General features: G+C 38.3%; 1 protein-coding gene across 4 annotated transcripts in view; it reads right to left on the bottom strand.

Moving 5' to 3' along the window:
• LOC150099984 (tubulin monoglutamylase TTLL4-like) overlaps nucleotides 1-27,349 on the bottom strand; it is a 548,120-nt gene that overhangs the window by 488,419 nt on the left and 32,352 nt on the right. For all 4 annotated transcript variants that reach the window (XM_090402675.1, XM_090402676.1, XM_090402677.1 and 1 more), the window contains exon 2: nucleotides 136-895. In XM_090402675.1, the coding sequence (XP_090258801.1) occupies nucleotides 136-740 (605 nt within the window). In that variant the 5' untranslated portion in view covers nucleotides 741-895. The remainder of the gene's footprint in view (nucleotides 1-135; nucleotides 896-27,349) is intronic.

The following is a 27,349-nucleotide window of genomic DNA, read 5'->3' as shown; positions in this document are numbered from 1 at the left end:
TTCAATAATACTAAATAAACGTGTCCTATAAACTTTTAATATTAGCTGGAAATACAATTTTCTCATTAAAAAAATTAATGTAATTAAAAATAAAACTACTACTAAGATAAGAGAAATAGATAAAGGAAGTCATACCTGCTGGTACACATACTATCTGTTAATGGGACTCCTGGATTATCTAGAGTAATATTATTACAAGGCAGTGTAACACAAATGGCAGAGGTAGAATTTTCTAGGTTACTAGAAGACGGGACTGTTCTATCGTGCACTTCCACAGATGCCAATTCTGTAATTTCCTCAGAAGTGCTATGCAAGTAGCTATTTCCTGGTTTATTTTTTAAACAATCATCATCATCTAAAGCATTATTTAATGAATCACGTGATAAGGACCTTAAAGTAGACTCTTGATTTTGAACTTCTTCATCTATACTTTTTTTAGGAATATGGTGAATATCTGATTTTGCTTTGCATTTTTCACAAGTTGAGCTATTTAGGAAAGGCAGTTTTTCATTACTTTTATCACCAGTACCATCTTTCATTTGGCAGCAAATACTTTTATCGGCAAACTGCTGAGAACTCTGTAGATGTTGCTTTTCAGTGTAAGGCACATCCAATACATAGCAATCATCTAATACAACATTTCTTTGGCTAGATACTGGAAAAATATTTAAAACAGGAACAGAAGACCTCCTTAAATCTGAAATATTTTCTTGTTGATTTCTGGCCTTTAAGGATGTCATTTTAATTTATGAAAATTTTGTAATATTTACAGAAAGTTTTCCAAGTTCCTCCATTCAGGACATATCATGCTTACCACCCCAACTCTTTTTTTCCCTATACTTTTCACAATGCCAATCCATTTTTTTCCCCCACAGTGGTGTAAACACCTATATATCTGAAAAATAAAAAATATCATAAATATATACATAAATACACACACACACACACACACACACACACACACACACACACACACACACACACACACACACACACAGAGAGAGAGAGAGAGATCACGCACACGATCCTTTTTTTTTTCAGTGGTACAAACACCTACGAGGGTGGTCTGAAAAGTTCTTGGCCTAACAATGAAAAAACGAATTTATAATTTCAAAATTATTTTTATTTTTCAACATCTCCCTTGAGACTAATACATTTATTCCAGCGATGCTCCAGTGCCATTATTATTATTCAGGCCTCCATGGAGTCAAAAGACTTTTCATAGGAAACACAAAGTCTATCATACCACTCCTTAAACTCACTGACTGTTCTCACTCTCACCACTCCATCAGGCAATGCATTCCACGGTTCAACCACCCTCCATGCAAAGAAACCACTCCTCACCCTCTTGCTCACAGTTTCCTTTCATATCTTCCAGGGATGGCCTCATGTCATTACTCCTTCCCACTGTTCAACCAAGCGAAAGAACCCGCTTGGTTGAACAGCGGAGTTTAACCAAGAGAATTGCTGCAATAATGAGACGGACACTGACCTGCAGAGATAAAAGGGTTATCATTCCATTGTATAAGTCTCTGATCAGACCACACTTTGACTATTGTTCTCAGATTTAGTCTCCATGATTTGAAGGGGATAAATTAACTGTGGAAAGGGTACAAAGGCAGATAACCCTGTAACCACCTCTCAACAGTTTAAAAGTCTCAATCATATCACCTCTCCTTCTTCTATCCACCAAACTCTGCAGTCCACATTCCCTCAGCCGATTCTCATAACTATCCTTGTACAGTCCTGAAACCATCTTTGTCATCCGTCTTTGTATCCTTTACACAGTTAATTTATCCTCTTCAAATCCTGGGGACCAAATCTGAGAACAATAGTCCAAGTGTGGTCAGATCAGAGACTTATACAACGGAATGATAACCCTCTTATCTCTGCAGGTCAGTGTCCTTCTCATAATTGCAGCAATCCTCTGTGTTACCTTCACCACCTTTGCAATATGTCCCCTAAACTTCAGGTTTCTATCAATTATCAACCCCAGATCTCTTGTCTCATCTCCCCTACTTCCTCCAGTATAACTCCTCCCATAGAGTATGCAGCATCCCATCGATGTTTCTCAAACCTCAAGACCTTACATTTTGCTGCATTAAACTGACACCCTCATTCATTTGCCCATCTATCTAGCTTATTCAAATCCTCTTGCAGGGCTACCACATATGTTCTATTACTAATAATCCTTCCCAGCTTCGCATCATTCCCAAACAACTGAATATCCCCTTGCAATCCACGGACAATGTCATTGATATAAAGGTTAAACAATATAGGTCCTAGTACTGAGCCTTGTGGGACACCACTTGTAACCCTCTGCCTCCTTGAAACTGCCCCACCATACACAACTCTCTGATATCTATCAGACAGCCAATCCTGAATCCAGTTGACCAATCTGACATCCAGACCCATGTGCAATTTAAATATCAGCTTATCATGTGGCACCCTGTCAAATGCCTTCACTAAGTCTAAAAAAATGGCAGTATATGCCTTTCCCTCATCTAATGTTCTTGTAACTTCATTATAAAAGGCTAGCATATTACTAAAACAAGAACGACCCTTCACAAATCAATGTCGACTCTCACAGATAACATTACCCTCATCTGCCCAACTTTGTACATACTCCCTAACTAATTTCTCCAAGATCTTAACAACTACTGATGACACACAGACTGGCCTATAATTAGACACTTCCAGTCTGCTACCACCCTTATGCAATGGCACTATCTTACCTTCCTTCCATTCCATGGGCACCTTTCCCACAGCCAAACTTTCATTGAAAAACCAGGTAAAGTGTTGTCAGTTCCCTAGCACATTCTCTCAAAACTCGTGGTGAAATACCATCCAGTCCCAAAGCGTTACTGACATCCAGAGTACTCAGTATTTGAAACACACTCTCCTCCTGTACCTCTAAACCTCGAACCTGCCCTATCCCTCTAGTATTAAAACTGACTCCTCCAGGATGAAATATTCTAAAAAAGTTTTCATTGAACAATTTTACTATGTCCTCTGCATCAGTCACTCTATTCCCATTTTTATCCCACAATATCATTCTTCCACAGTCATTTATCCTCCTACTGGCCACATAGCTAAAAAATTCCCTAGTATTTTCTTTGGATCTTAGGGCCAATCTCCTCCCATATTCCAGCTTCGCCTTCCTTACCATACTAGTCACTCTTCTGGCCTGTGTCTTATATTCTTCATGCATCTTCTCTTCACCTGTCTCCTTATATCTCTTCCATAGCCTCTTCTTTTTCGCATGCAATTCCTGTTTAATACTGTTTGTCATCCACTTTACTCCAAATTGTGTCCTCTTCTTCACTCATGGTATACAACTTACCATTGCTGCTAACAAATATTCTTTCACAATTTCCCTCGCACTAATGATATCCCGGCCTTCCAATTCCTCCCTCCATGAAACTTCCCCAAGTTCACGTCTTAGACAGACTACTATAATCACCTGCCTTATAATTCCACATACGTTCCCGTCTCTTTGATACTCCTGCATGTCTATTCATTTTCCAAGCCAAAACGATATGGTCACTCTCTCCAACTGGTGGGAGAGATGTCAGCTCAGTTATTATCAACTCTTCTGATGCTATAACCAAATCTCTTGAACATCTTGTTCCCTCTATTAAATGTTGCCTAAGACATTTGTCCCTAAAGAATTCTAGAAATTCCATTCCGTTATTGCTACCTGCATCTTCCTCTCCCCAATTTATACTACGGTAGTTAAAATCTTCCATTACAATCATTCTTCTTGCACTTGCCAAACTTAACTGTCTAAACATCTCCTGGTCCCCACCCTCTGTGCTCCTGAGTCTGTAGCAACACCCAACTAAATATCCTGTCTTGCATCCTCTACATCAGTCACTCTATTCCCATTTTTATCCCACAATATCATTCTTCAACAGTAATTTCTCCTCCTACTGGCTACAAAATTCCCTAGGATTTTCTTGGGATCTTAGGACCAATCTCCTCTCATATTCCAGCTTTGCCTTCCTTACCATACTAGTCACTCTTATATTCTGGCCTGTGTCTTATATTCTTCATGCATCTTCTCTTCACCTGTCTCCTTATATCTCTTCCATTGCCTCTTTTTCGCATGCAATTCCTGTCATCCCTGTAGTGGTTCTCAGTAAGATCTGCAAAATACCCCTGGACAGCTACAATCATCTTTTGATTCGAAGAAAAACACTGACTAGCAAGGAAGAGTTTTAGTTTTGGAAAGAGACAGAAGTCAGAGGGAGCCAAATTTGGCGAATAGGATGGATGTTCCAACAATTCATAGTGTAGATCCCTTAATTTTCCATTGCCAAAACACCTTTGTGGGCAGGTGCATTGTCCTGATGAAAGATGATTTTTTTCTTCTGCAAACTGGGTCTTTTCTCACAAATTTTTTCATCTATTCTAGTTTAAAGATCGAAATAATATTCCCTGGTTATTGTTTTACCCTTTTCAAGATAATTAATAAACAAAATGCCTTTAGCATCCCTAAACACCGATGCCATGACCTTTCCTGCTGATGGAACCGACTTCATCTTCTTTGATGCTGAACAACCGGCTTCTGTCCACTGTTTTGACTGCTGTTTGGATTCTGGTGTGCAATCACGAATCCAAGTCTCATCCATAGTACTAAATCGATGCACAAAATCAGTTTTATTCTTGTTAAAATGCTCCAAGTACTGATCAGAGATTTTCATGCAAGTGAGTTTTTGATCTGGTGTGAGCAAGCAAGGTACCAACCTTGTGCAAAGCTTTTTTTATTTGCAATTCTTCATGCAAAATATATCCTACATGTTCTTTTCATTTGAAATGCCTATAGTCTCAGCAATTTCACGCACTTTGACTCGCTGGTCATACAATACCATATTGTGCACTTGATCAACGATTTCTGGTGTTGTTACACTTTTTGGAAGTCCTTCACATGGATCATCTTCAAGGTTGGTATGGCTACATTTAAAATCAGCAGTGCATTTCTTAATTGTCAAAAATGAAGGAGAAGAGTGTCCATAAACTTTTATGAATGTCGAATGAATTTCTTTTGGAGTTAAACCTTCTTTTACAAAGAATTTTATGAACGCACGATACTCAATTTTATCCATTTCGAGGGATACAGACAACACTTTTGCTTCAGACAGCTGTATGAAACAAACTACTTGATAGAATGACTTGCAATTTCACATGGATGCTTATGACATATGTACCAACTTAGAAAAAAAAGAAAAGAAAAAAAAATCTTGTCGATAGCTTTGCCATATATGGTCGAGGCCAAGAACTTTTCAGACCACCCTCATATATATCTGAAAAATAAAAAATATCATATATATATATATATATATATAGATGGAGAAAGACACACAGACAAACAGCCACAGCCACACACACACACACACACACACACACACACACAATACTGAATACTAGGATGGTGGTTATAGGATAAGTGAGTATGGTGTGTCTCAGAGTTATTCAGCAGTCTCCACATTATTTCATTAATATACAAAGAATATAAAAAAATAGCAGTAGTATTAAGAACTTATTAGATTTACTTGAATCTTTGTAGATTCCGAAGATGCAGATTCATATCAAAAAGGTCATTTAACTTTAAGTGACCTAAAACCTATGTCCTACAGATCTTTGAATCTATTTCTTTCAATGCCTACATATATGTCTTACTGAATCTTTACTAGACACTGAATTTTCACAGATATTTTGAAAATTTACTGCTCATGTGAAAATATTGATTTCACATGTGCCGGTCTGGTTGGCCAAGTGGGCAGCATATCCACTCTCCAGCCAAAAGGCTGCAGGATTGAATCCCACTATGGGCATGGATGTTTGCGATTGTCTGGAAAATACTAGTAGCGATGATGGGCAGTAGATGGCATTGATGTAGATGATGATGGTAGTTGCGGTTCAATGTAGTTGGTGGAGAGAGTTGTAAAGTAGGTGCCCTCCCTCGATGAGTCTTTGGACTCCCTGGAGGTGTTATGTAATAATAATATCTTCAATCTTCTTCTGCAGGCTTATTCTAAAATAAAGCAGAAAAAACTTGGTAGACATTTGGTAAATTAAGATTGAAATATGATTCTTAAAGCTAGAAGTTTACTTCAAGATTCATATCCAAGAACAAGAATATTTTAGTTCTTGTTCTTGATGCTCATTTTTCATATTTTTGAATGTTCGTCATATCATAATTCTGACTGACTTAACTGAATCTTAAGCTTAACCAATTATCCTCTGAATAACTAACTTAGTAACAGGTATCTAAATTATAATGGTTTCAGGATAGTGAATCCTGAACCTATATCTGAATTTTTTTTTTTTTAATTATTATTATTATTTTATAGTGAAAATTATCTTATTAGCAGCAATGCACAAATTTTATATTTTGTTTTAAAATTCCCATTTATACTATTTCTTTTCAAAATTATTCCAGTACAAAGCAAACATCAGTTGCACAGGATTACAAATTTAAACTTTTAAAGCAAAACACTAAGCAATTGTAAAAATTACAATGGTAAATCATGTGACTTTTTCAGTACCTCTGGAAGTTTTTTTTTAGTTGAAACTTCTTTGTTAGCATCCAGTTATTGTGAAATATAGTTACTGTCTTTGTTTTCCATGCCTTGCAAATGCTTATTAAACTATTGTTTAAACTAAGTTTTCAGTTTTATCTTTTTAATATTGAATCGGACTGTCTACCGACTGTCTATTAGTGTTCAATAATGGTTAATAAGATAGTGAATATGACCTTATTCAATCCAGATGGCTGAATTTGCTGACTCAAAAGTGATGTTAATATGTAATATCAACACAACATAAGATAAATTTATACATGGAATAAAATGATATAAAACTTTTCAACAGTTAAAACTTTTGTCTAATGTTCTGCATTACACCAGCTTACTACTATGGTGTTTGATCTATAATTGGAGAAATTTTAAAAGCTTCAAGAAAACCTAAATAAAAAAACAAGTCGACATCTTTTAAGTGTCAACTTATCTTTTAAAAGAAAAATGTGTTCCAAATTTTGCTAGTATGGTTGGACAAGTATATATTACCTCCAATTTCCAACCAACAGATTCAAATCCCATTGTGGAAAGAGATGTTTGTGAACATCTTTAGTGAAAGACCTGCTTACTTATTGGAGGCTTGAAAGAGCTTGAAATAGTATAATTTTAACTTCTGAGTAGGTAACCAGATTATTTAACCTTTAAGTTACCTGTGATACTAAATGTGCAATATAAATTTGAATTATTATTATTACTACTTGACATCTCTAGGGAGTCCCAGACTCATCGAGGGAAGTCACTTGCTCCACAGCTCTACGTCTTCACCACTCAATCCTCTAACTATCGAAGCACATCATCCCAACGCTATCTACTGTCCACTAGTATTTTCACAGACAATCACAAACATCCATGCCCGTGGTGGGATCCGAACCTGCAGCCTTTTGGCTGGAGAGCAGATACGCTGACCACTCAGCAGGCATGTAATGTAATGACAATGCATACCACTGTTTTGAGCAGTGCTAATAAAATGGTAGAGGTGGTGTTGGTTGCTTTATGTTGTCTTCAGTTTGTTTTTGGATGATATAGGAGTGATTAAATGGTGAGTGAGTCCAGGAAACAGGAATCAGATGTTAGGGCTTTGAGTATAAACTATCAGAATAGATGTGAGACAAATAAAGGTGGAATAAAAGATGAAGCTACAAGGATGGCTGACAGATGATATAACAGTGGGAATAAAATACTATATAATGGATATAGGCTATAGCATTTCTTAAAAAAGACAAAAGTTAAAAAAGGGGGAAAGGTAAGCACTAATAATGAAGACTGAAGAGTTATGTTCCCCCTTCAAGTGAAAAACCAATGACATAATAGTAATATTGATAATAATAAATTCAGTTTAATCCTTTAACCAACTGTAAGCAAACAAAGTTTGCACCTGAAAATATCTTCAGGACTGAGGTAAGGTGGTACAACACCAGGCAACTCCGAGCAAAGGTGGACCAAGCTCTCATCACTCCTTGTCTCAGTATCTCCCATAATGTAAAGCACATCTCTTTGTGGACATGTATACTGCTATGCTTTAAGGGAAGGGCCACTGATGAGAGTTTGGTCCACCTCTGCTCGGAGTTGCCTGGTGTTGTACCACCTCACCTCAGTCCTGAAGATATTTTCAGGCGCAAACTTTGTTTGCTTACACTTGGATAAAGGATTAAACTAAATTTATTATAGTCTAACCAAGTGCAAAATAAACTTCCAGTAATACTGATAAGAGCAGTAATAGGGGGCTGCTTAATGTGCAGAAGAGGTGAGCAAAAATTGTATGTAGCAAGGTGTTGCTATAGGCTGGGAAATTTAAAGGGAGGTGATTTGCAAATGTTCAGGCAGATGATGATGTAGTTAAATGACTAACTACAGAAGAATCAATTGGAAGTATGAAACAAGTTGGATTTTTTTTTTTTATGGTGCAAAGACATCAAAGGTTATAGTGCACCAGGACACAGGTCACAGTAGTACATATTGTAACTGGTTAGTAGGACAATCAAACATCCATGCCCTTGCCAGGATTTGAACCATCAGCCTCTCGTTGGCTGGAGAGCAAAAATGCCAACCAGGCAAGCTAAGAAACAATAGAGAGAGAGCGAGAGAAAGAATAGAATAGACATGAATAGAGAGAGAGAAAGAGAAAAAGAGAATGGATTGAATTGCTCAGAAGGAACTATCCTTTCCTTTAGTAGTAATTTCAGAAGTAACTACTTTAAAAAAAAAATGAAGGCAATCCAAGGTGCATGAGTGATGAATGCAATAACATTTCATACATACACAACAGAAGTTACCAAGATATTGAGAATGATCAATGTTTTGACAGCGTGGAAGTGGCTAAACAGGAATGATTATTATTATTATTAAAACATCTGATCTCCATGGAGTCAGAAACTCATCATGGGAGGTATACACTGTCACACATAAAGCTCATTCAACTGTGCCTTAAACTGATTCAATGTGCCCACATTCACAACACACTCAGGCAATGAATTCCACTCTCCATGTAAAGAACTTGTTACTCACTCCTCTTCTCACATCCTCCTTATACAGTTTCCAGGGATGGCCTCTTGTTCTACACCCCGCCTCCCATTCTAAGAAAAATCTCTTTCATATCAAACTGATTTTTATTTATTCGTATCGGGGGGGGGGGGGGGGGGTCCCCCATTCCTTGACCATCCTTTAGGACTGGTTCAGTCCTCCTAGTGAGGGATAAAGTATGTATTTATGACTGTAGATCAGTGTGTGTGTGTGTGTTCACAGGCAGGTTTGCACATGAAGAGGGATGAAAAACCTGAGTTTCCAGGTGAAAAACCCTCTACCTCCATATGAGACTAACCAACTCACCTTTAGTCAATAAAGCTTCCTCACATCACTGATCGGAATTGAACCCATGATTTTCCGACCAAAGGGCTTCGTCTATACTGATTGACCTACGGAGGCTCTTTGACAAACTGATAAAAACCCCTAACTAACATAAGTCTCAATTACATCCTACCCACCCCTCCTATTCATGAAGTTTTGCAATTTACATTCTCTCAATCTGTCTCCATACTCCACATTTCAAAAGACCACTGACAATCTTTAGAAATCTTCTCTGGACCCTTTCTAACATATCCTCATCACTGTGAAAACCCTGTGACCAAATCTGTGCACAATAATCCATATGAGGCCTGATCAAGGTCTTATACAATGGCATCACAACCTCTATAGGAAGGATTTCACTAAGCCATATGAGCATCCACAGGTAACAGCTAATCAAATTGCTCACCAGCTGCTGCTGAATTGAAAATTCCCTAAAAAGCAGCCAAAACATAAGATACTTAGAACCCCAAGTGAGAAACAAAATATGATTAACTCAGATTTCATCATCACTGAACTCACTGTTCCCATAAACCTATTAAAACCTAGAAAATCTGCAGACCTTGATGATATCTATAATGAACAAATTAAACATTTTGGTGGATTTTGGATCCAAGACTAAAGAGTGGTTATTAAAACTATGCAATACTTGCCTCAGAACCCTAAGGATACCAACTATCTGGAGGCATGCTAAAGTGGTGGCCTTTCTGAAACCAGGGAAAACTCCAACCGAAGCAAAAAATTACAGACCTATATCACTACTCAGCAACCTCTTCAAACTCTATGAACGATTAATTTTGAATAGGCTACAATCCCTAATTGAACCTCATCTTATTGTTGAGTAGGCTGGTTTACCAGGCAAATCCTGTACATCACAAATTCTCAACCTCACTCAATATATAGAAAATGGTTATGAGCAAAAACTAGCCACAGGAGTAGTCTTTGTAGACCTAACTGCAGCATAAATCATCTCACACTCAGAAATAAAATATACAGAATAACTAGAACTATCGTCTTGCTCTCCTGATCCAATCACTTGGAAAGCAGACGCTTTTTCGTGGACCTGGGGGGGGGGGGGGAGGAAGAGCTGTTGACATCCCCCCCCAAAAAAATGGCCTCCCCCAGGGAAGTGTATTATCAGCATTACTTTTCAACATTTATTATTATTATTATTATTTGACACCTCCAAGAAGTCCATGGACTCATCGAGGGAGGGCACTTACACCACAACTTCATCTCCACCATTCAATCACCTGACTGCAAGTACACCGACATCTACCAACGCCGACCACCACTGGTATTTCCACAGACAATCACAAACATCCATGCCCACGGCAGGATTCGAACCCGCAGCCTTTGAGCTGGAGAGCAGATATGCTATCCACTCAGCCAACCAGGACGGCAAAATGTGAACGGCCCCTGGGTGGGCTTGAACCACAACCTTTCGGTTAACAGCCGAACATGCTAGACAATTGCACCTTGGAGGTATTTACATCAATGATCTCCCCCATCTTTCCAGGAACTAGAAATCTTATGTATGCTGATGACCTTGCAATAGCTACTCAATCAAAAAATTTCAAGTATATTGAAACTAGTCTATCACTTGCCTTAAATAGTCTAACTACATATTATAGCAGCAATCAATTAAAACCAAACCCTCTTGAAAACCCAGACTGGTCTTTTCCACCTTAACAATAAGGAAGCCAACAGGAAGCTACAGATTTCTTGGGAAGGCTCAAATATAGAGCACTTATGGAACTCAATCTGCCTGGGTGTGACTCTCAATTGCGCTCTTTCATATAAAACGCACACAGAAAAAACAAAGGCAAAAGTGAATGCAAGAAACAACATACTAAGAAAGCTTACCTCTGCCAAATGGAGTGCAGACCTTAGCACACTGAGATCTTCTGCCTTGGCCCTTTGCTATTCTTATGCTGAATATGCCTGCCCGGTATGGTCGAGATCCTGGCATGTTGAAAAACTTGACTCAGCATTGAATGAAAGCAGCTGCTTAATTACAGGATGCTTGAAACCATCACCACTAAAAGAGCTGGGCACTTTGGCTGGTATTGCACCCACCCTTCAATTTGAAGATATGCATTCTCAGCTGACAAAAGAAGTAGACAAATGAATGATGAATGCCACCCACTATTCGGCCAGACCACAGTGTCCCAAAGACTAAGATCCCGACATAGCTTCCTAGCAACTCATGAACCTAAAACCCCCTCCAGAGACAAGACTTCAACAATGGCTTATACTATACCCTGAGAATAATGCTTGTATTCAAACAGCCAAACAACTTCCACGTAGTGCCCACTTGGACTGGAATACTTGAAAAAGCCTCAACAGACTTCGAACAACAGGACACTGCAAAGAAAACCTCATCAAATGGGGACTACCTCACTGGACACCAGAAAGAAAGAGACAAAAAGAAAGAGCAGTTGATTGCAAAAGATACTGGAGGAACATCTGACCATATTTATTGATATAACTTATGTATAGTTTCTTTCTTCGTATTTTACTTATTATTCCCTGTATAATTCACCTATCAAATTTAAGCTGTTCTCATTTGTAATGTATCCTAATTTGTTGTAAATAATGTTGTACCACTTGTGTTTGGATACGAAATAAATAAACCTCTTTATTTCTGCATGTCAGGGTCCTTTGCATCATTGCGATTATCTAATGTGATGTCTTCACAACCTGTGTAATGTGGCCCCTGAATTTCAGATTCTTGCTCACCACCACCACTCCCAGATCTCGCATCTCCTCTACTTAATTTAAAGTTTCCCTACCAAGTGTATATAATTTGCATCCCATTGTTGCTTACCAAATTTCAAAACCTTACCCTTTGAAATGTTGAAATGACAGTTCCACTTACCTATTCATGCAATTATTCAAGTTCTCCTGTAAGGACATAACATCTGACTCTGCACTGCTCTCCCTAATTTTGCACCATTTGAAAACAGCTGCATATCACCAGCTAAACCCATCCCAATATCATTAATATACAAGTTGAACAACACTGGTCCGAAAACTGACCCCTGCGGCACACCACTAGTGACCTTCTTCTTTAAGAATACTGCATCCCATATACAACTTTCTGATACCTATCTGACAGCCAGTCAGATCCAACGCAGAAGTTTGCTATCCAATCCCATCCGTTTCAATTTATTTAACAGCTTGTCACGTGGCACTTTGCAAAATAACACTCATATGCATTTCCCTTGTACAAGACATCTGTCACCTTGTGATAGTACATAAGTTAGAAAAGCATGATGTCCCCTTGCATTTTTGAAAATTATGGAGACAACTACCATGTTTCAATAAAAATTTTAGTTTAATATAACTAAAATCTACATTCGACGTTTCGACCTTTATGCCAAGGTCATCTTCTGGAGCATACAACTATACACAGGAAACAAGCTATACTACAATCAAACTGGTCTGTTAAAGACACTGACCAACCGCTACAACAATTGTTGGCCTGACCTCTGGTGAGAAAAAAAATATATATATAAAAATAAATAAATAAAATAAATAAATAAATAAATAAAATAAAAAATTATACATCAACGCTAGAGTCCTATTATTAGTGTTGTCTACTATATACATATATTAACTTCATTCCAGCCAGTTGGTATGGAATGGTTTCTAATACTAGCTAAGGATTGGCTAGAATCCTGACTTATGCTGGATCTTTCATATTAGGTAGGCTGAATGCGTGCCATCCAGATCCTTGGAATTTTCATGCCATCTTTGTTGTTGATGTTTGGGTGGTTTATCAGGATTTATCATAGTTTTCAAAAATGCATTCGGATCACCGTGTAAGCCTAAAAGAAAGGAAGCATGATGTCCCCTTAATAAAACTATGCTCACAACCACAGATAATACTGCTGTTATCAATCCATTTCTGTATCCTAGTTCTCACCAATCTCTCTAGTACCTTCACCACAACTCCAGATATACAGATTGGCCTAAAATTTTTAGTCACAGCCTTATCACCACCTTTATGTGATGGGTACAGTATTTTCAGGGATTTTCATCACATTTTGAATGTGATGGGTACAGCATTTTCAGGGAGGATAGAGAAGATAGAACAGGAGGAGGAGTACTGTTGATGATAGCTGATGTGTTGCAGCCAAAGAAAGTAGTATATCATGATGATAGACATGTGAATGAGAGTTCATTTGAGGCAGTCTGGTGCGAAATAGTGACCAACGCAACCAAATATACAGTTGGATGCTGCTATAGGCCAGGGAGTACGGGGGGAGATATTGAATTCATGCATCAGCAACTTAGTGCAATGAGTGAAGGCTTAGTGATTATTATGGGGGATTTTAATTATGGTGATATCAATTGGAAGGAGGAAATATCACGTAGCAAAAAGGAAATGGAGTTCATACATCTTCTACGAGATAATTACTTGAAACAGCACGTAACTGAAGGGACACGTGGTGTGAGAGTGTTGGACCTGGTTATTGGTTCAGAGGTTATATGCATAAGTAAGGTGTCCTCGTTACCTCCAGTTGGTGAAAGCGATCATGTGGTATTGACTTGGGAGGTTGCAAAATCTGTGGATTTTTCTATTAAGAAGGGGTATGTACGGAACTACAGGTTAGGCAATTATAACAAGCTTCGGAGTGAGCTTGCAGCCATCCCATGGCAGAACATATTGCAAGGGAAAGATGTTAGCAGTGCTTGGGATAAAATCAGCGGGTATCTGAGGAAAGCAATATCAGATTGTGTCCCCATGGACAGGAGGTCAAACAAGGCAGGCATTAGATGGATGAGCAGTAGTATCAAGCTTGAACTGCAAAAAAAGAAAATGTTATGGAGAATTTACAAGGAGAAAGGCGATCAGGACAACCATGAGCAGTACAAGGCTCAAGATAGGAAGGTTACCAGCATAGTAAGAAAAGCTAAATCAGATTATGAGAAGACCTTAGCCAAAGAGATCAAGGGTAATCCCAAAGAGTTCTTCCGCTATGTGGCAAGTAAGAGGAAGAATGACTTCGGAAGGATAACCTTAGTGGGTGCTGATGGTATTGAGGTGACAAAATCAGATGTAATAGTCGAGTTACTGAGTGATCACTTTTCAAAAGTCTATCACCCAAGTGAGGATATCTCTATACCTATAGCAATACCTAATGTGAGAATTGAAGCTAAAGAATCAGAGGTATTAAATATATTGCAAAACTTAAATGCAAACACTGCGGTAGGCTTAGATGGAATATCAGCTCGGGTGTTGTGTGAATGTGCAAATGAATTGTCAACCCCTCTTACCTGGATATTTAATTTAAGTTTGAACTCTGGTATGGTCCCTAGGGAGTGGAAGTTAGGCAAAGTGGTTCCTTTGCATAAGGGTGGCTCTAAAACAGCGGTATTGAATTACAGACCAATCACCATCTCAGGAGTAGTGGTAAAAGTATTGGAAAAGTTGGTTAAAGACAAAATTCAAGAATGGGTGGATCAGGATATGATACTCTATAGAGGCCAACATGGTTTTGTTAAAGGTAGATCCTGCCTTAGCAATCTATTAACTATTCATAATAGAATAACATCTGAGTTGGACAAAGGAACTGGCTACACAGTGGTACTTCTGGATTTTGCTAAGGCTTTTGACAGGATACCCCATAGAACACTGTTACGCAAATTGGAGCAGATGGGAATGGATATTAAATTGGTGATATGGATAGGAGAATGGCTCAGGGAGAGATACCATAAGGTGGTGTATGGAGGAGCCGAGTCCAGAATGAGGCAGGTGACCAGTGGTGTGCCTCAGGGCTCTGTGCTTGGGCCAATGTTGTTTAATTTGTATATAAATGATATAGGAAACGGCTTAAAGGGAGATATTCAGTTGTTTGCTGATGATGCAAAGTTGTGTAGTGCAATAAAAAATCAAGCTGATGTTGAAAGTTTGCAGGAGGATTTAAATAAGCTGGTAAAATGGGCAAAAGAAAATGGATGTCAGTTCAATGTGGAAAAGTGTAAAGTCATGCATTTTGGGATTAAAAGATTACCAGCTGTGTACTACATCGATGGAAAGGTACTCCAAGAGATTGATGAGGCTAGGGACTTAGGGGTATTGGTAGATAGGGAGATGAAGTTCAGAGGACACATTGCTAAGGTGTCCAAGATTGCACATAGGATTACTTGGTTGTTGAGGAACACACTGACATCCAGAGATAAAGAGGTTATTATTCCCCTTTATAAAGCACTGATACTTCCACATTTGGATTACTGTGCTCAGGTCTGGTCACCTGGATTCCTTGGAGATGAGGAGGCTGTGGAGAGGGTTCAGAGAAGAGTGACCAAGTTGGTGAGTGATATAAAAAATGCTCCCTACATTGATAGATTGAGAGCTTGTGGATTGCAGAGATTGGTTGATAGGCAAAGAAGAGGGGATATGATAAAAACATTCAAATTACTAAAAGGTTTTTATAGGATTGATGCAGGGGAAATGTTTCAGCTGTGTGATAGCGATGGAAGAACAAGAGGTCATCTCTGGAAATTAAAGAAGAGTGTGGTTAACAAAGGTGTCAGAACAAGGTTTTTTGCCTGGAGGGTGAATGAGTGGAATTCATTGCCTGACTTAGTTGTGAGCTCTTCGTCTGTAAATGAATTCAAGAAGAGATATGACAGATATTGTTTTGCTAGTTTCGGTCTCCCGCGATGAGTCTACTGACTCCATGGAGATACCCGTAATAATAATAATAATAATAATTTATGGAGCAGAACCTTCTTTCCACTCCTTTGGAAACAGGCATGTCAATGCCACTGCCAATTCCTTGGAATATTCCCTTTAGACACGTGGTGATACAACATCAAATCCTATCGCCTTATTGACATCAAGTTTATTTATTTCCTCATATACCTCCTGCTCACTCACAATTAAGCCATCCCTCCTATGTCCACTAAACTTAGTTTTTCATGATTTCACCCTAATGAGGATGAAACACCCTTATAAATTGATCACTGAATACTTGAACAATGTCTTCTGCAGCAGTTACCATTCTACTATTTTCATTCATTAACATCAGTATGTGCTTCAGTCAAGAAAACATATTGAAACGACATCACAAACTTGGAAAATTGACTGGTAAACCACTGTGGCATGATTAAATGAAGGTGAGGGAAATCAGTTAGTGGCAGGGACTTGGATGGAAATAAGTTACTAATGGCAACAATAGGCTGTATTCCTGAAATTAAAACAATAAAGAGTGTGGGTGAAACAAATCAGGAAATTATGTATGCACAAAGAAGAAGGAATGTTATGGAGAAAGTATAAAGAGGAAAGAACTCACCAGCTGCATGAGGAGTATAAGAAATAGGCCAGAAAAAGTGATGAGTGTAGTAAAGAACTGGCATATAAGACAAGAGAGGATGAAGAAGACAAGTAAAACCTTAGAGAAATTCTACATTTAAGTGATAAGCATAAAGAAACATGCACAATTTCTTAAAATTATGCAGAATGAGAAAATAAATGCAGGATGAAAAACCTGAGTTTCTGGGAGAAACAAAAAACCCTGCTGCCCCCATATGAGATCAGATAACTCACCTTTAATTAAAAAATTCCATATGAGGATTACTCCTGTCACAACGAGAATTGATATATCAACATACCGTCATTCTTTCAATTGTGCTATGTAGGTGCTGTGAGTTGTGCGTAATTATGAGTGGAGTTTTACACCTTCCTCCAGTTGGTGAGAGAGTGATCATGAAGTTCACCTGGGTTGTGGCTAACCACATGCAGACTTCTGTGAAGAAAGGATATATGTGGAATTATAGCTTGGAGCTATATCATGGAATGAGGAATTGAGCAGTAAGGAAATAAATGCTGCTTGGGAAGACAAAGAAATACATAACAGCATCAGTGTGTCAATGTATTCCAAAGGTCAAAAGGCTGAATAACGTAGGTATAAAATGGATGAATGAGGAACTTATACATGAAATCTGGAAGAAGGTACTTTGGAGACAGCACAGGATGAATAATGGTAATAATCAGTTACATGAAGAGTATAAAGAACAAGCCAAGAAGTGGCTCAGTTAGCAAGGAAAACAAAAGTCCAGTATGAGCAATTGGCAGTAATTGGTAAATCTGGTGAAGAAAACCCCACAGAGTTTTTTTTAGATATGTTGCAAGTAGAAGGAAGAATGATCAGGGTAAGATGATGTTAATGTACGTGAATGGTAACTGCTGCAGAAGACATTGTTGAAGTATATAGTGATCAATTTATAAGGGTGTTTCATCCTAATCAGGGTGGAATGAGGAATTTAAGTGTAGAGGACATAGGAGAGGATGGCTTAATTATGAGAGAGCAGGAGGTATTGGAGAAAATAAATAACCTTGATTTCAATAAGGCGATACAATTTGATGACATATCACCACACATCTTAAAGGAATGTTCAGGGAACTGGCAGTAGCATTGGCATTCCTGTTTAACCTCCCTACTGGCAAGGTGGATGAAACAGTGAGACCAAATTGCACTTATTATCCATGTTATTTAATGGGCGTTACAGATCGTATCCAGATTTAGGTTGAAGTCTATAGATGTAGTGGCCAGTTGGGGGGGGGGGGGGGTAATAAGAGTCTTACAATAGCACAGATTCCAAGAGAGGGGAAAGAAGGTAAAACTGTTAGCACAAGGTGGTGAAAAAGGCTGTGGTTTTAAATTATAGGCAATCTGTATATCGGAGCTGTGGTGAAGGAGAGATTGGCGAGAAGTAGGATACAGAAATGGGTTGATAACAGCAGTATTATCTGTGGTTATCAGTGGGTTTGTTAAAGGGACATCATGTTTTTCTCATTTATGTACTTAAAAAAAGAAAGATAAATACCTTAGACAGGGGATATGCATATACAGTGGTGTACTTGGATTTTGCAAAAGCTTTTGATAGACAGCCTATGACAGGCTGTTAAATAAATTGAAACAGATGGGATTGGATAATAGAGTTGAATCAATGACTGGCTCTCAGATAGGTATCAGAAAGTTGTATATGGGAGTGCAGTATCCCAAAAGAGGAAGGTCATTAGTGGTGTATTGCAGGGGTGGTCAGTTTTAGGACCACTGTTGTTCAATTTCTATGTTAGTGATATTGAGATGAGTTTGACTAGTTATATGCAGCTGTTTACAGATGATGCAAAGTTGAGAAGAGCAATGCAGAGTCAAGCAGAAGTTATGGCCTTACAAGAGGCCTTGAATAGGTCTTGCAAAGTGTAAGGTTTTGAGATTTGATAAGCAACGATGGGATGCAAAGTATACACTTGGTGAGGAAACTTTAAAGGAAGTAGAGGAGATGAGTGATCTGGGAATGGTGATGGACAAGACCTGAAATTCAGGGGCAACACTGCACAAATTGTGAAGATGTCACATCAGATAATGGCAATGCTGAGGAGGACCATGACATGCAGAAATAATGATGCCATTGTATAAGGCTTTGATCAGACCTCATATGGATTATTTTGCACAGATTTGGTCAATGGTTATGGTGATGAGAATGTCTTGGAAAGGTCCAGAGAAGATTCACAAACTGATAAGTGGTCTTTAGAATGTGCAGTAGGAGGACAGATTGGGAAAACATAAATTGCAAAGCCTCGCAAATAGGAGGAAGGGGGAGGGGATATGATTAAGATATAAAAGCTAGTCAGGGGGTTTTTATCCAGTTGACATGGAAGAGAGGAGGATAGAACAAGGGGCCATCACTGGAAACTGTATAAGGAGGGTGTGAGCAGAATTGTAAGGAACAAGTTCTTTGCATGGAGAGTGGTTGGTGAGTGAAATGCATTGTCCGAGTGTGTGTTGTGAATGTAGTCACATTGAATCAGTTTAAGGAACAAAATGTTTCAATTATTACGAACAGATTCTTACTCTATTCTAAACAGAGATCCAACTCATGAACTCCATAACCGTACAAACAACCTTCTAAGAACTAGAGTTTACTAGAAATATTGTCTCTTCGTTCACTTCATACTTTAATCCCTCAATTATGGATTACCATAAATTTACAAAAAAAAAATACTCCACTGAGACCAATTGTGAAGGCATTGTTTCACCTGCTTATAAACTCTCAAAGTATTTAGCCAAATTTCTAAAATGATTCTTTGGCTCAACCTCCTCTTTCCTCAAATATTCTGTTCATTTTGTTTCAAGTGCCAAAAACCTACATATTCAAAAAAAAGAAATTATGGCTAGTTCTGATGTCGCTTCCCTCTTCGTGAATGTGCTTACAGAAGAAGTTCTTACTCTGTTAAAAGATAAATTATCATAAAAAGTAATGTCTTTATTAACCCATTGTGTTAATTCTGGTTATTTCCAGTTTAAAGACACTATATTTTTATTATTATACAGGCACTTCCATGGAATCCGAAGACTCATTGTAGGAGACCCAATCTATCATACCTCTCCTTGAACCCATTAACAGACAAAGCACTCACAACTGACTCTGGCAACCCATTCCACTCTCCAAGCAAAAAATCTAGTCCTACCCCTACTAAACACACCTTTATTCAACTTCCAGGAATGATCCCTTGTTCTGGTCCCTCTAATCAAGTGCTGAAATATTTCCCCTGCATCTATCCTATAAAACCCTTTAAGCAACTTAAATGTTTCTATCATATCCTCCCTTTTTCTCCTATAAACCACTTCTGAAATCCATACACCTTCAATCTATCCTCATAGGGAACATTCCACAGCCACACACCATCTTGGTCTCTCGCCTCTGAATCCTCTCCACCACTTCCTCATTCCCAAGAAACCCAGGGGACCAGACCTGAGCACAGTAATCCAGATGTGAGCATATCAAGCCCCTTATAAAGAGGAATGATAACTCCTTATCTCTACTTGTCAATGTGTTCTTCGATAGCCAAGTAATCTTATAGGCTACCTTAGCAACGTGTCCTCTAAACTTTAATTCTCTGTCTACCACCCCTCAATCTCTAGCTTCATCTATTTCCTGGAGCACAGTGCCACCAATGCAATAGAGCTTGTAATCTATTTATCACAAAATTCATAACTTTACATTTCTCAACATTAAACTGACATCCATTAACTTTAGCCCATACTGACACACCCAATTTAAATCTTCCTGCAAACTCTCCACATTGCCTTGATTAACTACTACTCTACCTAATATTGCATCATCAGCAAACAAATGAATATTTCCTTTCAGACCATTTCCTATATCATTTATGTACAAATTAAACAGCAATGGTCCCAGCACTAAACCTTGCGGCACACCACTAGTTACCTGTTTTCGCCTCAATTCTGTCAATGAAATGGCCTATAAAAGCTGAAAAATTGCTTAGAGTCCTAAAGTCAAGGTTTGCTGGAAACTAAGTGGGCTGAATGTGTGCCATCCAAATTTTTGGGATTTTATGCCACCATTATTGTTAAGATTAGGGTGGTTAATCAAAATTTCGCAGGCTTCTTTAAATTTCCGTTCATACCAAGTTTTTGTATGATGTAATGAGCGAGTACTTTTCCAATCAATTTGGTGTAGGGTGTGAAAAGCATGATATGAGTGGCCTGCTTCACAAAATTGTTAAATTTTAATGTGTCGTTTGTGCTTTTTTTTTAAACAGATAGGGACTGTACGTCCAGTTTCCCCAATATAAGGTAAGTTAGAGGTGCAATAAACTCCAGGATGTACTGATGGGGGGGGGGGGGGGGATCCTTAGAGGAGTTGAATATGATTTTTAATTTTAAAGGTGGCATTAAGATTATAATGATGTAGGATTCTATCAATTTTTTCTGATAACCCTTTAATGTATAGGAGTGTTATGGTTTTACTGTAATCTATATTATTTTTTGATGAAGTTTTATGAAGAACTTTATTAATATTATTTTTGCTATAGCCATTATTTATAAATGTATTGCTAATAATTTTTAATTCTTGTTTAAGAGCTTGTTCATCAGAGCAAGTTGTCATAGATCTAGTTAGCATGTATATATTAGCTGGTATATATAGGTTTGCAGTAAACAGTGAAGGGTAGACAGCCTAAGGGAAGATGTATGAATAGCGTATCCAGCAAAGGTTGCAAGGTCTAATTTTCAATTTCAATAGTAAAACGTTGTTTGTTCAGGTGGCTAAGGAATGTGTTTTAACATTTGGCAACCGTGTGGCCAGATAACGAAAACATCGTCAACATATCTAAGCCAGACTGTAGGTTTTAGAGTAAAGGAATCAAGAGCACATTGCTCAAAAGCTTCCATATAAAAGTTAGCAATTGGGGGGGGGGGGGGGAAGAGATGAGCCCATGGTAGTACCTTCTTTTTGTAGGCAAAATTTATTTTGCCACACGAAGTACAAAGAGAGCAGTAATATTGGATGGAAATCTGTTCTCTAGGGGAGAAGAACTGTCACTGATTGGGACATCTGTGAAAGATCAGAAACATAAAAACTGCCTAATAAATCATCTTTGCTGAGTGTCAATGTTTTTAATTTTGTTTATAACGTGTTGTGTGTTCTTTATATAGAATGTGGAATGACCTACCAACTCCTACAGTGGTGACGCTAATTTCATGACTAGGTGATAATTAGGGATATCAATTCCCTCAACTATCGGCCAAAGCAGAACATTGTGTTATCTGATGAGACCTCAATAAAGGTCAAAACCAGTCATGGGTAGTGACCCTTCCCATAATGCATAGCATTACATATACCTGTAAGGATATGTGCTTGCATTATGGGATACTAAGGCAAGTGATGTAAAGTCATAAGCTTCTATATATGAGTTGCCCCAGTCCTGAAAATAGTTCAGGCGCAAACTTGTTTGCTTACACTTGGAAAAGGGTTAAGTCTAGTATATAATTTCTTGGTATCTTTAATTTATAGTATAACCAAGTGGAAAAACTTCCAATAATCTACCTAAAAATTTCCTACTCATCACCCTGTGTCCCCTAGCCTACAGCAACATTTCACTAAATATCCTGTCCTGCCTACCTCTCATGACACTCAAAATCATTAGTGCTATTTCCTTACAGATTCTCTATGCTAAGAGAACATCACATATCAATCTTCTGTCAACTATATTTCAGTGATTCCAATAATCTTTGGAAAGCTGAAGCTATGGATGGCACCAATTTATTCCCTTTGTGATATTACTGGCCTTTGTATAGAAAAACATTAATACATTATCAATAGTCCTATATCTATTTTTATTCCTCCCCCAGAGTCCACTTGACTCAGTAATATACGGGATGGCACAACAACAAAACAGTACTGAACTTTGACATTCCCTTTCGGTACATGCACACACACTATAAGATATGCCTGCACATTAATAGAAGAGCATGTGTAGAGTCTACATCATTACATTTAGCTGTAGCAGTGGTTATTGATGGAAGAAAAGAAGTTTATTGTTGAGCATTATTTTCCTTCACAGTTGGCAAAGCAAATGGTTCCAAATGGTCCTACAACATGTTTGTGAATTTATTTGTCATTTCCATAAGAATGCCCCAAACAATAGTGTCATTATTGCCTTAATTGAGAGGTTTCAATGTACCGGGAGTGTTCTGCCGCAATGCGAAGGACATTTGGGGAGACCACAAACGGTTAACACAAATGAGAATCACAGGTATGTGTGGGAGGAAGTGTTACAGTTTCCAAAATGCAGTCAATACCAAACGGTGGTAAAACTTGGGATAACGAGGCAGTCACTACAGAGAATCATTAAAGAGCTGATTGCCTTTTCGTACGTCATTCAGGTGAGCCCATGTTTAACAGCAACAGATTATGCTGCACAGCAGGAATGTTGTGCACACATGCTGGCCAATGTCTATGAAGATCTGTCCTTCCTCCAGAACATCTTGTTTTCTTGAACAATGTATATTTCCATCTAAATGGTCAAGTCAACAGACAAACCTAGTTTCTTGGTTTCTCCAGACCTGAATTTGTCTAAGAGAAACCTCTTCATAGCGACAAAGTCACTGCATGGTGTGCAGTTTCCAGCTATAGCATGGACTCTACTTCATTGAAGAGGATGGTGTAACCATGACCTTGAATAGCAAACGCTACATCGAGAATGTGTTGGTTCCATTCACTCAGGATTTACACAGGATATGTTGTGCAAAAAAAACATTCAATTTTGTGCACAGGTATTCCAACAGAAGGAAGCAACCTGTCACACATCACATGGTTCTAGAGCCTATTTATCAGAACACTTCCCTAGGAGGCTCATTTCATAGAATATAAGGTTCATAGAATTTCATATAAGGTTCATAGAATTCCCGTATCCTTCACATTGTCCTGATATCACATCACTTGATGCCTTCGTTTTGGAGTATGTTGAAGGAATAGGTATTCCACAATAAACCACCTTCAAACTCTGATGAACTAATGGATAAAATTACATGATATGTCCAGCAGATATCCCAACCCTTGTTCTCCAAGAGGATAGAGAACCTTCACATGCATTAAAACCTGTCATGAAAGGCAAGGTGCCCATTTCAAGCACATTATCTGCTGTCGTAAATGCTTTATTCAACCAAGATTCTACTAATAGTTGTGGATGTACATATCATATGTAAACATATATTTCTTTGTTAAGAAACCCATTTAGTCCATAATATATCATTGTAGTTATAAAGGACTGTTTTTTGCATTATACTATAGTATACATCTTCCCATTTCTTAAGTGACTATCCTTGCAAATGGACTTCTGCTACCATCTGCCCTGGCAAATCTCATAGCTAACACACTTGCCTAAAAAACAATCTCTCCAACTACCTATATCCTTCCATTTCAAATGAAGTTCAAATGTTGATATAAGGAATGAATAATAACTCAAATTGCACATACGAGAGGGAGGCTAAAATGTTCTGATAAACACATAGGATAAAAACGATATTAAAGAAACTGATATAAACACAAGAAAGAACATAGCTTAAAACCCTTTAATCCCCATGTTTCATCAAATTGAACTAATTTTTCTTTTTCTTTTAGGATATATAACAAGACATGTCAGAGGTTTTAAAGAAATTCGAAGACAGAGAGGTGAGGGCTGTCATCCATTTTTTCGAGTTGCATGAAAAGTTTGCAAATAAGATTTACCAAACTTTGTGAGAGACTTTAGGGAGACTGTGTTCCAGCATATCAATCAGTTGCCAGATGGGTGGACAAGTTTAAAACTGGACATCCTGAGACAACTAATGCTCCCAGGTCAAGAAGACCTTCCACAGAAATCCCCATCTGAAAACATCGATACAGTGCATGCCACGATCTTTGATGATAATACTAGCCAAAAACATTGCAAAGAATCTGGGGATATCCAGGGAATGAGTTGGGAGTCATTATTCACCAACATCTGAACATGTAGACGCTCTCAGCAAAGTAGGTCTCCAAATGTTTGAATGCCGACCAAAAGAGAAAGAGTGTGCTGTCATCCCAAGAGATTTTGGGTCATTCTGAGAAATCAGGTGCAAATTTTTTGGCTTGTATTGTGACTGCTGATGAAACACTGCTTCATCGTTATGATCCAGAGACCAAACAACGCTCAATGGAGTGGAGACGCAAAGGTTCTCCACAGCCAAAGAAGTTCTGAATCCAAAATTCAGCAGAGAAGGTTGTTGCCATTGTCTTTTGGGATATGGATAGTGTAATTCTTACCCAGTACCTCAAAAAAGGTGAAACTGTTACACTAGCAGTTTATTCAACAGCTCTGAAGATATTAATGAAGGAAAAACAACGTGGGAAACTGAGCAGATGTGTGTTGCTTTTGCAGGATAATGCACCTGCTCATACTGCTCATGAAATCCAACAGACAACACACAACTCAGGTTTCAATGTCTGCTTCCCACTCTATTTGCCAGACCTGACCCTATCTGACTATTTCCTATTCCCAAATTTAAAGTACCAAATTGAAAGGAACAAAATTTACCACAGATGATGAAGTCATATCTGCAGCTGAGGACTGGTTTGTGTAACAAAGGAAAGACTTTTTTTTTCTCAGAGAATTGCAAATGCAGTAGCAGCATTGTAACAAGTGTATAACACTTCATGGGGAATATGTAGAATAATGTGTAACTTACATGGTTCTACCTCAATTCCTTCATGGTGATTATCACAACTCTTCAGCACACCCTCATATACCTAGCCAAATTCAACATAAACCCTCTGAACTCTCCCAATGCTCTTAATCTCCTTTTAAATCACTTCCCCCTTCCATACATGTCATTTTTTTTTTTTTTTTTTTGGAAATCAGATTGGTAATCGTCTCTTGCATACAACTCTTTTTTTTTAATATTTAAAAAAAAAAAAAAGTAATAGTACTCCCACTTATACAAGTATGTAAATCTACAGTATAACATGGTAGGCTAAGGTTTTTCCTTACCTTATTTTCCTTACTATTTCAGAACAAAATATAAAAATTTCATTGTGTAATGACATTTTTATATATTGAAATAAAATGATAAAGTTTAATAGAATTAATAATCAGTATTCAATAATCAAGGGTCAGCATTAAGTCCACTCCTGTTTAATATTGTGATAGAGGTGGTGAGAAAAGACACACTTTGGACTATGTTGTCCAAAAAAAGATGAGATCGTGCTGTGTGCAAAATTAAAAGACGTGGCAGTTAAACTGGAAAGTTGGAGGAAAGTACTGGAAGAGAGAGATATGAGACCTGAGCAGAAGTAAGACAGACTATATGTATTGCAAAGTGGATGGCAGCCAGGAGACAGATCTGGAGCTGGAAGGAAATGTCATCAGGAAGGCCAGTGACTTTAGATAGGTTCAACAATGAAAGAGGACGGTGAGGCTGAAAAGGAAGTGGGGTGCTTGATACAAGCATGATGGAGGAACTGGAGAGAGAGAGAGAGAGAGAGAGATGGCTGGAGTGCTATGCGATAAGAGGGTGCCAATCAATCTAAAAGGCAAAATCTACAGGACAGTAGTGAGACCAGCTATGACGTATGCTATGGAAACTGCGGCCCTGAGGAAAAATAACATCAGCAGGATGGAGGTAGTGGAGATGAGAATGCTCAGCTGGATGTGTGGTATGACCAGAAAGGATCATCTGAGAAATGACTATGTAAGAAGAACTGTGAAAGTTACGAACTTAGGAGCAAAGATACAAGAGGTAAGGTTGAGATGGTTTGGTCATGTGATGAGGAGGGAGAAAGAATATGTGAGAAGAAAGGTCATGCATATGGATGTGCAGGGGAGGAGGAAGCGGAGTGGCCAAAGAAGAGATGGAGGGAGATAGTGGAGGAGGACTTGAGGGTGAAGAACTTGGATGTGGCCAGGAAGTTGTGGAGGAGACTCACTACAAACAGCAATCCTACTTAAGTGGGAAAAGCTGCAGAAGAAGAATCAGTATCAATGTTATTAGTACTTACTAGCTAGTGCAAATTGGCATTACCTCTATATATTACCAAACCTTCAGAGGCCAAATTTTAAATTAATTGGGACATAGTTGGTCAACATCAGGACAAAGTTATCTTAGAGTCTGCCATCTGCTCTTTGCAATGGGTCACCAGCTTCCCACCTGGTTATTAATTACATGCAATGGTGGATGGTTTGCACTCCTCAGATTTTTCACCATACTAAAGTATACCTGCACAACTGTAACACTATAAATCCCAAATCCATCCAACCATGGACCACTGCTTACACATTTGTTGTGGACCTAAAACTTTCCTGGGAATGCCTAATCCAGAAGAGGGCAATCTGATTAACTGAAAATCTCTTTCAGAGATACAATGCAATCATACATTCATTCACAGAAATTCTGTTTTCATCATGCCTTTCCTATAGATGTTTCCAGGACACAGTTCTGTTAAAATGGCCACCACTATTCCCACACTTTCTCCAAAAGGAAAAGAATGCAAGCAATTACTGACCATCATCCATTTACTGTACAGCTTTAAACCTACCAAACTAACATCTTTTCATCTTTCACAGACCATCTACCTATATTTGGAAC

Source organism: Typopeltis vanoorti, chromosome 13, assembly GCF_054136105.1.
Source record: "Typopeltis vanoorti isolate ZY-2024b chromosome 13, IOZ_Tvanoo_1.0, whole genome shotgun sequence".
Taxonomy (NCBI): domain Eukaryota; kingdom Metazoa; phylum Arthropoda; class Arachnida; order Uropygi; family Thelyphonidae; genus Typopeltis; species Typopeltis vanoorti.
Note: the sequence above shows the minus strand (reverse complement) of the source record. Positions and strands in the feature narration are given on the sequence as shown.